The following is a 15,326-nucleotide window of genomic DNA, read 5'->3' on the forward strand; positions in this document are numbered from 1 at the left end:
ACCTTGCTGCTGGCCGTCCTCTTCTTCTCTTTCCTTCAACTTCAAAAACAATACTCTCATTCAAAAGCTTGGGGTGAAGCGCTATGCCTTTACTTCCCCACTAAAAAATGTCAAGGAGACGGAGGTGCGGATTTCAGCTCTATCCCCAAAGGACTCACAATCTAAAAAAGTAACAGAAGATAGACACCGGCAATAGCCACTGCAGGGACGTTGCGTTGGGGTTGGATAGGGCCTGCTGCTGATACCCTACGGCCTGTGGAGTCTTACTGGGGAGGAGAGGGGAGAATAGCTCCAGTCACAGATCAACCCTCCGCCTACTCCATGGAATGCCATGCCATGCTAAGCGGCGCGCTCACAGTCGTCCCAGGGATGCCCCCTCTTGGCACACCTGGGAAACCCCGCGCGTCATCCAGCATCGCCCTATTACTAAGCCAGGTAAGTCGCCGCACCCAGTCAGAGCCTATCCAGCTTGTGCGGGGTGGGACCAGGCGGTCTCCGAACGTGGGCGGAAAGAACCGAAGCGGGGGAAGAGGCGGAACCTGCCGAAGAGCTCCGAGCGGCTTCGGCAGGTAGCCCTGGGAGTGGAACCCTATAGCAGCCAAGTTTGTCCCTCGCCTCTCCGGCGGAGTTCGCATTGAAGACGAGGCGGCGGCGGCGGTGGTCTTTGTGCCCAGCGGTGTCATGGGTGCTTGTCTGGGGGTCTGCTCTGTCCTGAGCTGCGTGAGTGCCCATTTGGCGGGGGGAAGTGGGGCTGGGGGCTGCTGTAACACAAACCGCGGAGCTTTTCTGGTGCCCCCTGGGGCTGGGGCTGGCGGACGCTCCTCTGCCCTACTCTCTCTGCTTCTAGGATTGCTTGCTTCCAAGCCTTTAAGACTTGGATTGGGGCGGGGGGTGGATTGAGCGAGTCTCACAGTGCCATCTAAAGCAAGTTCAGTGACGGCCCCGCCGAAATAAATGGGGAAGGGTGGGGGCGGTACTGAAGGAGCAAAGTGCATTTATGGGTGGGCGAGCTGCGTGTGCCTCACATGTTAGATTTCTGAAACAGAAATGGGGGGGGGGGAGCCACTGGTCTGGGAGTGGGGGCGATCGACACCCTTGAAAAGTTTACTCAGTAGTAAGTTCCATTGAGCTCAGTGGGACTTGCTTCCTTGTAAGGGCGCAAAGGAGTCTAGCCTTTATTTATTTATTTAAGCGTTTCCTGCCTTTAAATTAAAGCCACACACAGCCTCTGCCTTCTCTATCTCCTTTGATTTGTCTTCCTTTATGCCTCTCTCTTTTTCTTTCATTCCAACCCATTTCGAATACTTTGTTTCCTTAAATTCAAGACTAGATTTCCCCCAAGTTCTTTGAAGGTAGAAATGGGGGCGGGTCTGTTTAAATTCAGATTTATCTTGCTTTCTGGTAAATACAGGTGCAACCTGTATTTTTAAAAGGCGGTCATCTTAAATTAAGAGTTGTCTTCTATTCTGGTAAATATGGTATTTTCCCTTTTTTAGCACAGTGGGTGCTTTCTTGTCAATATTTCTGTGAAGTGCTTGTTTGAAAGACCTGCCAGAGAGGGGCAGCTGTGTTTAGCCTGAAATCTGAAGCAGAGTTCTTAGACGGTGAATGCCACTGGACTCCAAGGGCCGCCTTTCCGGCTATAACCTGTATAGGGTAGCATTAGGAACACAGGAAGCATGAGGAACATAGGTAGCTGCCATATACTGAGTCAGACCATTGGTCTTTCTAGCTCAGTATTGTCTTCACAGACTGGCAGCAGCTTCTCCAAGGCTGCAGGCAGGAATCTCTCTCAGCCCTATCTTGGAGAAGCCAGGGAGGGAACTTGGAACCTTCTGCTCTTCCCAGAACTGACCAAGGATGCTGTGGCACCTTAAAGACTACACTATCTAATCTGCACTACATTCATGAGGCTTTGGAGGTGCTGCAAGACACTTTGTTTTCCAGAGACTTAACCTACTTAGGGCTTGCTCCACTGGTCTTTTGTTGGTGAGTCACGCCCCAACCTGAGGTGTGCCAGGCCAGCTACGCTGCTGCTACTTTTCATTTTGTTGGTTTAGGTTAATTTTTAAAGAGAAGGCAGAAAAAACAAAGAGAGCATAACAGACGCAGAGCACTACAGAGTCCCTTTATTTTTAATGGTAGCAGAGAAGAAGATATATTGGTAGGCATGGCTTTCTTGTCTCTGTGTGCCTGCCTGGATGTGCCTGCCTAGATTCCCTTTTCGGTATGGCTATTATTATTATTATTATTATTATTATTATTATTATTACAACATAGTTGCCCTGCTTTGCATCTGGGCACTCTAAAGAAAGGCGATTTATTCATTCACTTATATAATCTTAAATCTTGCCTTTCTGTGCTCAAACACATGCCCAAGGTTAGTTTAAAATATAGTTTAAAATAATTGTTAAAAAACCCAAACAAATACATAATTTAAAACTTATCTGTTTGGCCTGGCCTTCCAGGGTTTTATAAACTGTTTTATTATTTAGTTATTTATTTACATTTCTAGCCCACCCTATACCCAAAGGTCTCAGAGTGGGTTACAATAAATTACAAATTTTAAAAATGGTTTTAATAATGGTTTTATGTTTTTGGTTTTTTTTACAGTTTTCAATTTTAGCAGTTAATTGATTTTAGTTTTAAACTGCCCTGAAACAGTTTTGGAAGGGCATTAGAGCAATCAATCAATCAATCAATCAAATAAATAACTTAAAATGAAATATAACTAAAATGCAACAGTAGAATAACACACTGTTGAGATGGACCAGATCTTAAAAATGTCTGCCCAAGGGCATGTTCCCAGGATGATCTGGGCTGGCGGAAAAGTGGAAATCCTAGATCCAACCTGCACAGGTGTGCCCAATTTTGTGTTGTGGGAATGCAGAAATGTAGAGCCTGCAGTCTTGCCCAGCCCAGATTGGTGATCTAGGTTTTGAAGATCTGGGGTTGCTGCGATGGGATCAGTGAGCTGGGCACAATTGCAAACCCTAACAGTGTGGTATAATGGTTGGAGTGTTGGATTAGGACTGGGGAGACCCGAGTTCAAATCCCCATTCGGCCATGAAACTCATTGGGTGACTCTGGGCCAGTCATGTATATCTCAGCCTAACCGACCTCACAGAATTGTTGTGAGGATAAACATTGCCATGTGCACTGCTCTGAGCTCCTTAGCGGAAGAGCGGGATATGTGTATATATATGTGTGTGTGTATGTGTAAAAATAAATGTAAAATCTCTGGATTCTCACAACACAAACGTGGGAGCATGCATGCTGCTTAGATCTAGGATTCCTGCTGTCCTACCAGCCCAGAGCATTGTGAGAACATACCTTTCAGAGTCACCTGAAAAGGGTACATACAGATCTGGTTCACACAATTGCTGAAATCTAGGTTTCAAGTTGGTAACCAATGTTAGCATGATTGTGTGAACCCATGCCAAGGTGGGAATCTCAGATTAATCTCAGGACACAAACTGACATTAATAATTTTGGCGTGGGTTTACACAATCATGCTAATCTTGGTTACCAGCTTGAAACTTATATTCTAGCAATTGTGTGAACCAGGTCAGCGTGTAAAAACAGAAAGAAAAGGAAACCCCAATTCTACCGTTTTGAGTTTTACCCAAGTCTTGGAAATGTTGCAAATTACTGCTTTGCTCCTTGCACTGTATGAAGCTAGAGGGTCTTTCTAATTTCAGCAAGAGTGTTAACCAATAATTTCTCTCTGGTAATATATGGCTTTTGCATACACCTGCAGTGTTGCTATTTTTTCAACTTGCCAACTCCCTGGAAGGTAAAACTGGGGGAGGGAGGGAGGGAGGGAGGGGAAGATTACGTGTTATGACTGTTATGTAATATAATAGGTAGGGTTGGTTACGTGTGCTTGTCATACGAAGCGCTGATATTCTGGAGGCATTTAACTGATAGGTAAATGTTCGGACACTCTTAGGAAGCATTGACTTTTGTTCCCAGACTGCAGAATTGTAACTGTTGTGAGGAATATGGTTTGTTGAAAATCTGAATGCCCACAATTATACTGCCCATAAAGCAGTATGGGCTAGCCCAGAGGCAAGCAACTTTGGCTCCATCAGCTGTTGAACTACAACTCCCATCATTCCCAGCCATAAATGTGGCTGGTTGGGAATGATGGGAGTTGTAGTTCAACAGCAGCTGGCTGCCTGCCTCTGGGCTAAACTTTATTGCTGGTGAGAGTATTTGCCAAGGCTGCTTTTCCTTGTACATAGGAACATAGGAAGCTGCCATATACTGAGTCAAACTACAGGTCCATCTCGCTCAGTAGACTGGCAGTGGCTTCTCCAAAGTTGCAGGCAGGAGTCTCTCTCTGCCCTATCTTAAAGATGCCAGAGAAGGAACTTGAAACCTGCTCTTCCCAGAGTGGCGCCATCCCCTGAGGGGAATATCTTGCAGTGCTCACACATCAAGTCTCCCATTCATATGCAACCAGGGTGGACCATGCTTAGTTAAGGGGACAAGTCCTGCTCGCTACCACAAGACCAGCTCTTTTCTACTGGAAATAATAAAATAATTTATTATTTACAGTAATAAATTATGTAAATGGGACGGGATACCCGGGGGCGGGGAATCCCATTATGAACATCAACCCAATAGATGGTTGGCTAATCAATTCCTTGATGGGGATGTAGAACTTTCAAGTAAAATGTTCTAGGCTATAATCTATAGGGAGCAGTCCCATTGATCTGAGTGAGACTTCTGAGTAGATACTGGCCCTATCCAAACCCAGTACAGCATCCTTCAAGTGGCTGTTGCTGGTATCTGCCTTGTGTTTCTTTTTAGATTGTGAGTCCTTTGGGGTGAGGGGACCATCTTGTTTATGTATTATTTATTTTTTGATGTAAACCGCATTGAGAATTTTGGTTGAAAAGCAGTGTATAAATATTTGTAATAGTAGATAGGCCTGCATTCCATAAGTTTCTTAAGAGGCTGTTCTTTCCTTTGGTGGGCCACTGTGTGAAACAGGATGTTGGACTAGATGGGCCTTGGGCCTGAAACAGCAGGGCTGTTCTTATGTTCCTCAGACAGGTTCTCTCCTGTCTGTCCAAAAATAAACCCTGCAGTGGAATTTTCTCCTTCGTCAGTCAACTATCATTGAAAACTTAGTCATACAATGTATGACCGTCATTTCGAAATGCAGAGAAACTTGTAAAGTTTATGTAATTAACGGCAGTATTGTGTCACTGAAACCAAATAGGGATGTGTGCCTGGGATGTTTCTCTGAGTTTGTCGCATGATATTTCTGCACTATTCCATCCGCCAGCAAAAAAAAAGTGCCAGTTTTATTAATTTAACATATTTTTATACTACCCAAAACCTATGTCTCTGGGCGGTTTACAACAAAGCAAAATAAACAATAGAAAAAGTTAAAATATTCGTTAAAACACAATAAATGTTAAGGATAGGGACATTAGCAAGCAAATTCGAAGCCCGGTGTAGGGGGACCCCTTTATAAACAGGCCCATTGGTCAAAGAGCGAGAGTCTCACTTAGGGTGCAAGAAGTTGTTCTGAATCCTCCTTCTGGCGTTCTGGGGAAGGACCATAGCGTAGAGGTATTATTATAACTGTATTATAACTCAATAGGCTATACAGGGTTTTTGTTTGTTGGTTTGTTTTTTGTTTGGACTTCTGTTTGTAGGTTGTGCTGGACTGTGATCGTAATAAAGGAGTTGAGTTGAATTGAGCTAGATGGACCAGTGGTCTCTGACTCAGTATAAGGCAGCTACCTATGTAAGGACTGAGATACTGCAAAGCAATCAGTACATTTCTACATTCTCCAGTTCTTAGTCTTGACGCTTGTATAGCGCTTCTTGAGTGTGCAAAGCTTCATCTGCATTAGTTTGATGCAATTCTTACAGCCCTCAGGAACATAGGAAGCTACCTTATACTGAGAGACCCTTGGTCCATCTAGCTCAGTATTGTCTACACAGACTGGCAGTGGCTTCTGCAAGGTTGCAGGCAGGAGTCTCTCCTAGCCCTGTCTTGGAGATGCCAAGGAAGGAACTTAGAACCTCCTGCATGCAAGCATGCAGATGCTCTTCCCAGAGCGGCCCCATCCTCTAAGGGGACTATCTTACAGTGCTGACATGTCATCTCCCATTCAAAAGCAAGGTCCCAGAGTGGACCCTGCTTAGCAAAGGAGACGATGTATGTTTGCTGCCACAAGACCAGCTCTCCTGCCATGAATGAGTATAATTTCCATATTGCTGCTGGGGAGAGGAAACTGAGAGAGCTGGTTTGCTGAAAGCAAGTGGTTTGCCTGATGCAACTTAGGAACTCCTCGTATTTAGAAAGAGGACACTTCCAGGAAAAGGAGAAAGTTGTGAGTTCATGGCAGGCGTGGGATTTAAACCGGGGAAGTCTTGATCTGCAGCTCTGTCTCTTAGTCATCACACTGCACCAGCTCTCTTCGTCAGGCTGTATATTAAACAAGACAAAGAGGCAGGGAAGAGACAGATGCATTTGGGCAGAAAGCCCCAAGATCTAAGGTTGGGGCCCAAAGTGTTTAAGAGAGCACCCCTTTTTCCACCGTAATCGGAGCCCATCCTTTAGTTCGGGATATTTCCATCATGCTATCAGAATCGACAGGAAGTTATCACAGCCAAGATTTCCTGGAAGGCTAGGCTGATCGCTAATTCCCAGTTCCTTTTCCTATCACCTCAGGATTGGCAGCAAGAGAGAGAGAGAGAGAGAGAGAGCTCCTCCTTGTTCTTTTTTCTCCTTTTTTTCTCTCTGCCTGGTTTTTCTCGCTTCCTTCTAAACTTTCAAGAGCCTCTCCCAGCTATTCTACCCTTTCAGCAACTACTAAGCTCTTTGCTCACCCCCTTTCACAACTTTGTAATTTCCCGCCCTCCCTCCTCTCCTTGCTTCACTACTACAACCAATGGAGTGCTCCCATGCCGCCGACGCCATCATGGCTTCCTTGTCAGAAGGGGAGCTGAGGACTGCAAGCGCCACCCTTACAACAGGGGCGGATACCCCACTGCCTATTAAGATCGTCTGGGGAAATCTGGTTGTGGTTGCCACCAGCTCATTTAGTGATGACCCCAAACTGGGCCTTCTCTAGGACTGCCCCAGAGCTCTGGAACATGCTCCCACATGAAATCGGAACCTTCCCCATCTCTGGCTGTTCTTAAGCGCCTCTTGAAAATGCATCTGTTTCATCAAGCTTTTAGTTTATAATGTGTTAGAAGTGTTATTGATGGTTATCTTAATGGCTATTTTAATTTAACTGCCCAGAAATTTTATATGGGGCAGTATAGAAACGTGAAGCTTTGTACCTGATGAGAACTTGCTTGTGTGAGAGAACATTCTAGAAGTGTTGAAAGATAATTTGGACACGGTGGACCAGTGTCACTTGTCCAAGACAAGCTTCTACTTGAAAAAAAGATATATTTCAAAATGGAGGTCATTCATTTGTGCATCATACCAATCTCCACATCATGGACTTTATTACTCCTCCCACATCATATAATTGTTTCCTTTATATTATTTCCCGTGGTTTTGTCTTGTTATAGATTGAATATATTTTCCACTATAGATTTATTGGACTACTTTGTGTTTGGTTTTTCATTGCTTGGTGGGGGATCTTTTTGTTTCTTGCTGCTGGGTAATCACACCAGCCTTAAGCTATTCTTCCCTTACTAGATGTTTCTCACGTTTCCACCAATGCACTCAAGGTGGCTTACAGTTTATAATAATATCTTGCAATTTAATTTTGAGTTAAAAGGTTTTTCTGAGGATATGGTATATCCAGCAGAATCAAGTACTAATGCTTTCCCTGGACTGTACCATTCCAGGCAGCAATTAGGAGTTGGGAGGTCTCCGTGCAGCTCCATGAAAAGGCTCCACACACAGAGAAAAGTAGTGTGTAAGAAAGAAGACTTAACTAAACCTTCTCTTTGATGTGTCCTCTTTCTATGGTGTATGCAAGGACTTACTTGAATGGCTGGTGGCTATTCTACCATGTACCTGCAGCTGGAAGTGGTTCAGTCCAGGCAAAGCGTTCTCGTGATTCTGCTGCATTCTCAATCTGGGCCGGAGATAATGGAAGTGAGATGTTTTGAGCACTTAAGAAAAAAATGTTGTGAAAGTACTAAGTGGTATAATTACTTTTCTACCAGGAATGCTTGCAGACGTGTTGAAATGAGAGTTGTGGTGAAAACCTTTTATACATCGGCAGATGCTTCAAACTCTCTCCTTCATTTTTTTTTTTAAAACTTAGAAAATATACATATACACGTGGTAGGGGAGCTATATATACATACAGAAGGGGAAAACTTACAGGAAGCTTAAATATTGAAATATAGTCTTATTAGACTTTATTATTATTTTATTTAACATATTTATGTACTGCCCACTACCAAAGTTTCTAGGCGGTTTTACAATAACAAGCCAAACCAAAAGAGTAACACATTTAAAAGAGAAAAATTAAAACTATCAATAAAACTCAGCTAAAACTTCAACTAAAAAGCTTGGCTGAAGAGATGCATCTTCAGTTGTTTCCTAAAAGCCATCACGGATGGAGCAGCTCTAATCTTGCAAGGAACTGTGTTCCACAGCCCTGGGGCAACTACCAAGATGGTCCACCTCCGAGTTGCCACCAGACGAGCCGGGCATCCTCAGACGGAAGTGGTAAAGCCCAGGCAAAGCGTTCTCATGATTCTGCTGTTATTTGTTAGGTTCCTTCACATGATCAGAATTTGGGTAAGACAAGCCTCCCACTCCAGTTTGGGAGTTGTGCATGCTCCTGTTTTCAGATAGTGTGTGAGTTAAAAACAAAATAGGAGGCAGGGAGCTTGGTCGTTCACTAAGCCCTAGCTGGGTTGGATGGTTTTTCATCCTACCTCCTTCCAAAGCTGGGGGAGGAATCTGGGCATATGACGGTGACCATTGCCATCTCCTGTGCAGTATGAGATGATGCCTTTCAGCATCTTCCTATATCGCTGCTGCCCGATATAGGTGTTTCCCATAGTCTGGGAAACATACTAGCAAGGATTCAAACCAGCAACCTCTGGCTTGGTAGTCAAGCTATTTCCCTCCTGCGACATTAGGTGAATGTTTGTCTTCTTGCTCGGGGCAAACAAACAACTGGAATTCTCCATAGCTTATCTTTTGAAATTATTTTTGAACATTGTTTACCTTAATCTTATTTATTTAAAAAACATTGGATGCTTTTTTTTAATTTGAAAAAGAGACACCACTTTTGAAACAAAGGCAGTTTGAAAAGCAGTGCACAAAAACATTACAGAGCAGTGCACAGAAACAGTAAACCAGAGCCCGTGCAGAGTCGTGTAGAGTCTTGGACTAGAACTGGGGAGACCCAGGTTCAAACCCCAACTTGTCCATAGAGCTATTTGGGCAAACCTGGGTTTGTCACTCTCTTTGTTGAACTTACCTTGCAGGGTTGTTGGGATAAAAAGGAGGAAACTGACAGTGGACCCTGCATTAAGCTGCTTGGAGGAAGTATGGTTTTAAAATGTTGAAATTAAACCAACTAAACCACAATCAATACAACTCTTTGCTAATAACAGACAGAGAAGCAGCAAACGGAAACATCTGCAAATGAGGGCATATTTATTGTAGTAATTAAAATACTTCTGCACCACACTTTTCCAGAAAGCTCAAAAAGGTTTCCAGTAACAAAAACACAATTTAAAAACCATGATATTGATATAAAGTCAGGAACATAAACAGTAATTGAAAAGGACTAAAAGCTTGACTGAAGAAGTGAGCCTCCCGCCTGCTTGAAAAGCCGTCAAAGAGGTAGATTCCCCTACTTAGTAGCCCTCTCTAGGCGTTCGTGAGCACCACTGCTCTCACATTATAGCACCCAACGCAGGGAGGAAGTCCCGCCCCAGAGCTGTCACATGCCTCCTCCAGCTGGCCGCTTACAGTTACAGCTCCATTTGTGTGAAGGGGGAAGCGCTGTAACTGTGATGGCAGGAAGCAATCCGGGTCATGGTTCTGGTGCTTCCCCATTCAGACAAATGGAGCCGTCACCATGAGCTAATGGCTGGAAGGCACTGTTCTCTCTAAGGCGTGCACATGTGTGCACGCTCACAAGTTTTCTGATGTCCACTCAGTTAATTTTAGATCCCACTCAGGTTGAATCAGGAAGGCCCCACTCTGAATTCATGTGCGCGTACAGTGCCTTGATACGCCGCCCAGAAAAGAACTCTTCCCGCACAGAGATGAAGGGAAAAAAAACAGAGGGACCACTGCTGGAAGGGATGATTGACAGCTTGAGGGCGGATCTAAATGATTTTAATGTTACAATCATTTTTAATTTTGTTTAATTTGTATTGTTTTTGTTGTGCACTGCCCGGAGACACAGGTTTGGGGCAACATATAAATAAGGCAAATGAAATAAAAAATATATGTGACACTAACAGGGCAGGGAACCTTGGCTCTCCAGATGTTGAACTACAACTCCCATAATTCCCAGCCACAGTAAATTGTTGTTCAACAACAGCTGGAGAGGCAAGGTTCCCTACCTGTGCTTAAAAAAAAAAAAAAAAAAAAAGCCATGAGACCATTCTTTGGAATGCTCAGTGGTAGGACACTTGCTTTGCACCAGAAGGTCCCAGCCCAATCCCTGGCGTTTCCAGGTAAAGGTAAAGTGTGCCGTTGAATTGGTTTCAACTCCTGGTAGAGCTGGGAATATCCCTGTCTGACTGAAACTCTGGGCCAATCCTGTCAGTCAGTGTAGGTAATACTGGGTTAGCTGAACAAATGGTCAGACTCCATATAAGGCAGCTTCACATGTTAATTCTTCAGATCCTTCTGAAGGCACGAAATGATACCTGGAAGTTTTTCACACTTGGCTTTTAGTTTGCATCTCCTCCAGAATGGAGGGTGTGCGTTCACTTACGGGCCAGATTTACACTGAAGTCTCTGTGAGCTTTTGGGGAGCACTTCACATACAATTCGGGTTTTTTATTGCATGATAGAGTGTAGCCCAATTTATATCCAAGGTTAAAAAAAACCAAAACCTTTTTGTGTTGGTTTTTTGGGGCAACTTTGAACTCACAGTAAAGCCTCTCAATAAACCTGTGATAAAGCCTGCTGTCTTGGGGAAACTCCTTCTGTTTGAGCAGAAGGGGAACAAAACTAGTTGTCAGCTAATTCCTCTGTATCATCCCTTGCTCTCTAATATTGGGGTGACCAGACTCAAGGCTTCCAAGAGCTACTTTTTTGGGCCAGAGCTGTGGCAACTATTAGCACAAAATGGCAGCTTGGGGAGGCAAGGCCAGTCACGAAATGGCAGCTTGTATAGGGCAGCCATATGGAAAAGAGGACAGGTCTCCAGTCCTGTGCCTTCAAGAGATGTGCAGAAAAGGGAATTTCAGCATGTGCCACTTGCCATGCAGGGAGAAGGAAAGTGTCACCTGCTGAAATTCCCTCTCCCTTTGCATCTCTTAAAGGTACAGAAGACCTGTCCTCTTTTTCCAAATGGCTGCCCTGAATGCCTACAAAAATTTACTCCAACAGAATAAGGGATTTTAACATCAGAGCTCCTGGATTCCAGAACAAACTTGCTGCAAAACAGGAGGGGAGCAAGAAAAGCTGTTCTGTGGGAGAAGAAAAAGGAGAGGAAGTAAAAGCAACTCAGTTTCTTTGAAGAGACAGAGATTGAGCACAGTGTGTCCACACCCCAACTCACTGCAGATCTGATTGGCTGGCTGTTGGCCACAGGGCTGTCCTTAGAGAGCCCTGGTGGGGTGCAGGGCTTGGGGCAAATCAGCCAATGTGGGGCCCCCTTCCACTTAGTTTTCAGCGGCATTACAAGAGCAGGGCCTGGGGCGGCTGCCCTGCTTGCCCTGCCTTAAGGACAGCCCTGATTGGCCAGAAGAGGAATAAGCAAGCCCATAGTGCTGATGAGTCTTCAGATGGGTCCAGGAGCTCCTGAGCTATCTAATGTTTGCCTCTGCTGATGTACACCCTTGTTCCCTCCTTTCCAGGTCTCATGTCTATGTGGTTCTGCTCCATGTCTCTTGTGTGGCTGCTGTCCCTCGACCAAGAGCTCTACCATAACCCGCCTGAGCTTCACCTTCCTCTTGCTCCTGGGCACACTGGTATCTATTATCATGATCATCCCTGGAGTGGAGGCGGAACTTCACAAGGTAGGCCATGAGTTACGCATTCCCCACTCCCTTTAAGTGGTGAAAAGTTCCAGTGTCTAGTTCCCTCTGCATTAGGAAGCCCTGGAGATTTTTCATCAGTCGCTGTTATTATAATCGCTGTATTTAAAAAAACCTTCTACTGCCATAAATGCAAAGGGTCAATGCGATTTTTCTCTAGTACGGCATCATACTTTGAATGGGTCTCCCTCTGTGTGTGGGGCCTGGATTGTGCCCCCGCCACCTGAAATAACCCAAAACCTCTGGCCCCACCTCGGGCCCAATATGCCGAGTACTTCTCTTGAGCCCCACCCATGCAGGTGGATTGTCTCATATAATGATCTGTGTTTAATGTAAACAGCCTGTTGCAATACAATTTGCAGTTGACCTGTTGCCAACATGACCTTCGGCTGATAGAACCTATAGTTTCATCCATCAGTGTGTTTGTCTATCCATAACCATGATGACGTTATTTGACTGAAAAATTAGCGAGTGAAACAATGATTATGGGAGTTGTAGTTCAACAATAGCTGGAGTGCCACGGGTTGCCAAACCCTAGCCGATGTCTTTTTGACTTGTGGTGATGATGAAGGCCATTCTGCTTTGTCTTTTTTTTTTTGCCAGCTTCCTGGATTCTGTGAAGGAGGCACCTCCCTCCCAGGCACCCAAGGCGTCGTCAACTGCAAGTCCTTCCTAGGCCACAAATCGGTGTACCGCATGTGCTTTGCAACAGCTGCTTTCTTCTTCCTGTTTGCCTTGATGATGATCTGTGTGCGGAGTAGCAAAGACCCGAGGGCATACATACAGAACGGGTGAGGCTCCTGGGGCTTGGTGAATGCTTCCCATCTGTCTAAGCTTGGACTGGGGTTCACGATCCCTTTTTAAAGCAAGCGTACCCCTTCTGTCACAAACCTGCAGCTCAGGTGCCCCATAGAGATTCTGTGCTGAGAAATTTACATTTTGCAAGTTGTTAGTGATTTTGTGTGACTGGGAAAGTTAAACAGATATGAAGATTATTTAAACATTATTTAGACACTTTAATTATTTAGGCATATAAATATTACAGTTGTAAGATGGGCTACTCCAGTCTGGTTTACATCTGGACAGAGTTACCCCTGAATACTCACACTGAAATTAACCAGACAAGTAAACTTGTCCCATGAATATCAGTAAGGCTTCTTTTTTGCTTGTGTTTTTATTTTCTTTATCTAAAATATTTATACCCTGCCCCTCCAGTACACTACTGCTCAGGGCAGCTTACAACCTTAATAAAATAGATATGGCACAAAGCAAAAATTAATAAAATTCAAAAAGCTAATACCACATTTAAAAGTTACACATTTTAAAAGTTAGTTTTCAATAAAAAGCTCAAAACTAAGAAATCTACCAGATATAGTAGTAGAAATGAGTAACTTTTATATGGATATAAGCCAGTGACCGGGGTTGCCTGTCTCAGTGACGGCTCCCATTGACCCTGACTGCTGCTCCCTGACTAATTCTTCATTAGATCTGTGCAACGTTTCAGCTGAAGCTAAATAATCTGCCTAGCTGCCATGGCACTGTGCAGAGGCAACCGTAGCCGCTGTGTGGCAGTGTGCTTCCCCCAGTGCTGGTGGGACTCCTTTAAGGGAAACGGAGCCTTCTTGCACTCCAGCGCCATCTTTGAAGGTGTGCAGCGCCATCTTTGAAGGTGTACACTGGGAAGTGTAGTCCTTTACAGGGCTTTCCCCTTGGAGCTCTATGGGGAAAGCACTGGGAAGGACTACACTTCCCAGCAGTCTGTGCACAACTTCTAAGATGGTGCTCGACAGGCCTCTGTTTCGCTTTAAGCCACCCCCTTGTCCCAACCCTGGGAGAAACTCGGCACTCTTGGAAGTCAACAGAGAGGGTAAGGGCTCTCTCAATAAAGGCTTTATGCCAAAGTGGTCCCTGCTTGAAAAAATAGTGATGATCATTGCTCTAGCTCTAGAATCATTTCCTTTTTCCTTTTCTGTTTGTCAACTTCAGGTTTTGGTTCTTCAAGTTCCTAATACTGGTTGGAATAACCGTGGGGGCCTTCTATATTCCGGATGGAGCCTTCACATCTGGTAAGCGAAACGCATCTTGCATTAATTATGTGTGGCAGGGCTGGGATGTAAAATAATTGTGTTGGCTGTTTGATATCCTGTGGGGCTGGATGCTTTCTAAAGGTAAAGTTGTGCCATCGAGTTGGTGTCAACCCCTGGTGACCACAGAGCCCTGCGGTTGTCTTTGGTAGAATACAGGAGTGGTTTACCATTGCCTGCTCCTACTTAGTATGAAATGATGATGATGATTATTTTACATTTATATCCTGCTATTCCTCAAAGGAGCCCAGAGCGGTGTATTACATACTTGAGTTTCTCTTTCACAACAACCCTGTGAAGTAGGTTAGGCTGAGAGAGAAGTGACTGGCCCAGAGTCACCCAGCTAGTTTTATGGCTGAATGGGGATTTGAACTCGGGTCTCCCCGGTCCTAGTCCAGCACTCTAACCACTACACAACTCTGGATATCGCTGCTGCCCGAAACAGGTGTTTCCCATACCAGCGGGGATTCGAACCAGCAACCTCTTGCTCCCTAGGCAAGTTCCTTCCCCGCTGCGCCACTCTACTCCACCTCTAAAGCCCTAGAGAAGGACGGTGGAGCATACAGGACACAGATGCCTTTCCTTAAGACAATTAAGAGCTCTTTCCAGAGTTCCTGTCTGGCTGCTCAGCCTTTAACAGGCAGTCTTGCACAACTTGAAATATCCTTCCCCTGCCCCCACCCTCCAAGGCAGAGCCTGGGTTGGAAACTCTTTCAAAACAAGTAATGCCAAAGGTATCAGGAAGGAGGCTTGTTCTGGATTCCAAATTAACATGCACGCCATCCCTTCCCTTGGGTAGAAGCTATTGCATTGCTTCCTCTTGAATAAGCTGGTCTTGTGGTGGCAAGCATGAGTTGTCCCCTTTGCTAAGCAGGTTCTGCTCTGGTTTGCATTTGAATAGGAGACTACTCGTGTGAGCACTGTAAAATATTCCCCTTGGGGGTGGGGCCACTCTGGGAAATGCATGCAGAAGGTTCCAAGTTCCCTCCCTGGCAGCATCTCCACGATAGGGCTGAGAGAGACTCCCGCCTGCAACCTTGGAGAAGCTGTTGCCAGTCTGTG

At 44.9% G+C, this 15,326-nt stretch overlaps 1 protein-coding gene across 2 annotated transcripts in view; it reads left to right on the forward strand.

Annotated features, from left to right (window-relative positions):
- The first annotated feature begins 470 nt into the window (after positions 1 to 470).
- The window catches only part of SERINC2 (serine incorporator 2), a 30,156-nt gene continuing 15,300 nt past the window's right edge, over positions 471 to 15,326 (forward strand). The window contains exons 1-4 of one of the 2 annotated variants that reach the window (XM_053268888.1): positions 471 to 720; positions 12,001 to 12,162; positions 12,784 to 12,971; positions 14,167 to 14,246. In XM_053268888.1, coding sequence (XP_053124863.1) covers positions 682 to 720; positions 12,001 to 12,162; positions 12,784 to 12,971; positions 14,167 to 14,246 — 469 coding nt within the window. In that variant the 5' untranslated portion in view covers positions 471 to 681. The remainder of the gene's footprint in view (positions 721 to 12,000; positions 12,163 to 12,783; positions 12,972 to 14,166; positions 14,247 to 15,326) is intronic. The other variant, XM_053268889.1, reaches the window with a different exon arrangement.

This window comes from Hemicordylus capensis, chromosome 7 (genome assembly GCF_027244095.1).
Source record: "Hemicordylus capensis ecotype Gifberg chromosome 7, rHemCap1.1.pri, whole genome shotgun sequence".
In the NCBI taxonomy this organism is placed as follows: domain Eukaryota; kingdom Metazoa; phylum Chordata; class Lepidosauria; order Squamata; family Cordylidae; genus Hemicordylus; species Hemicordylus capensis.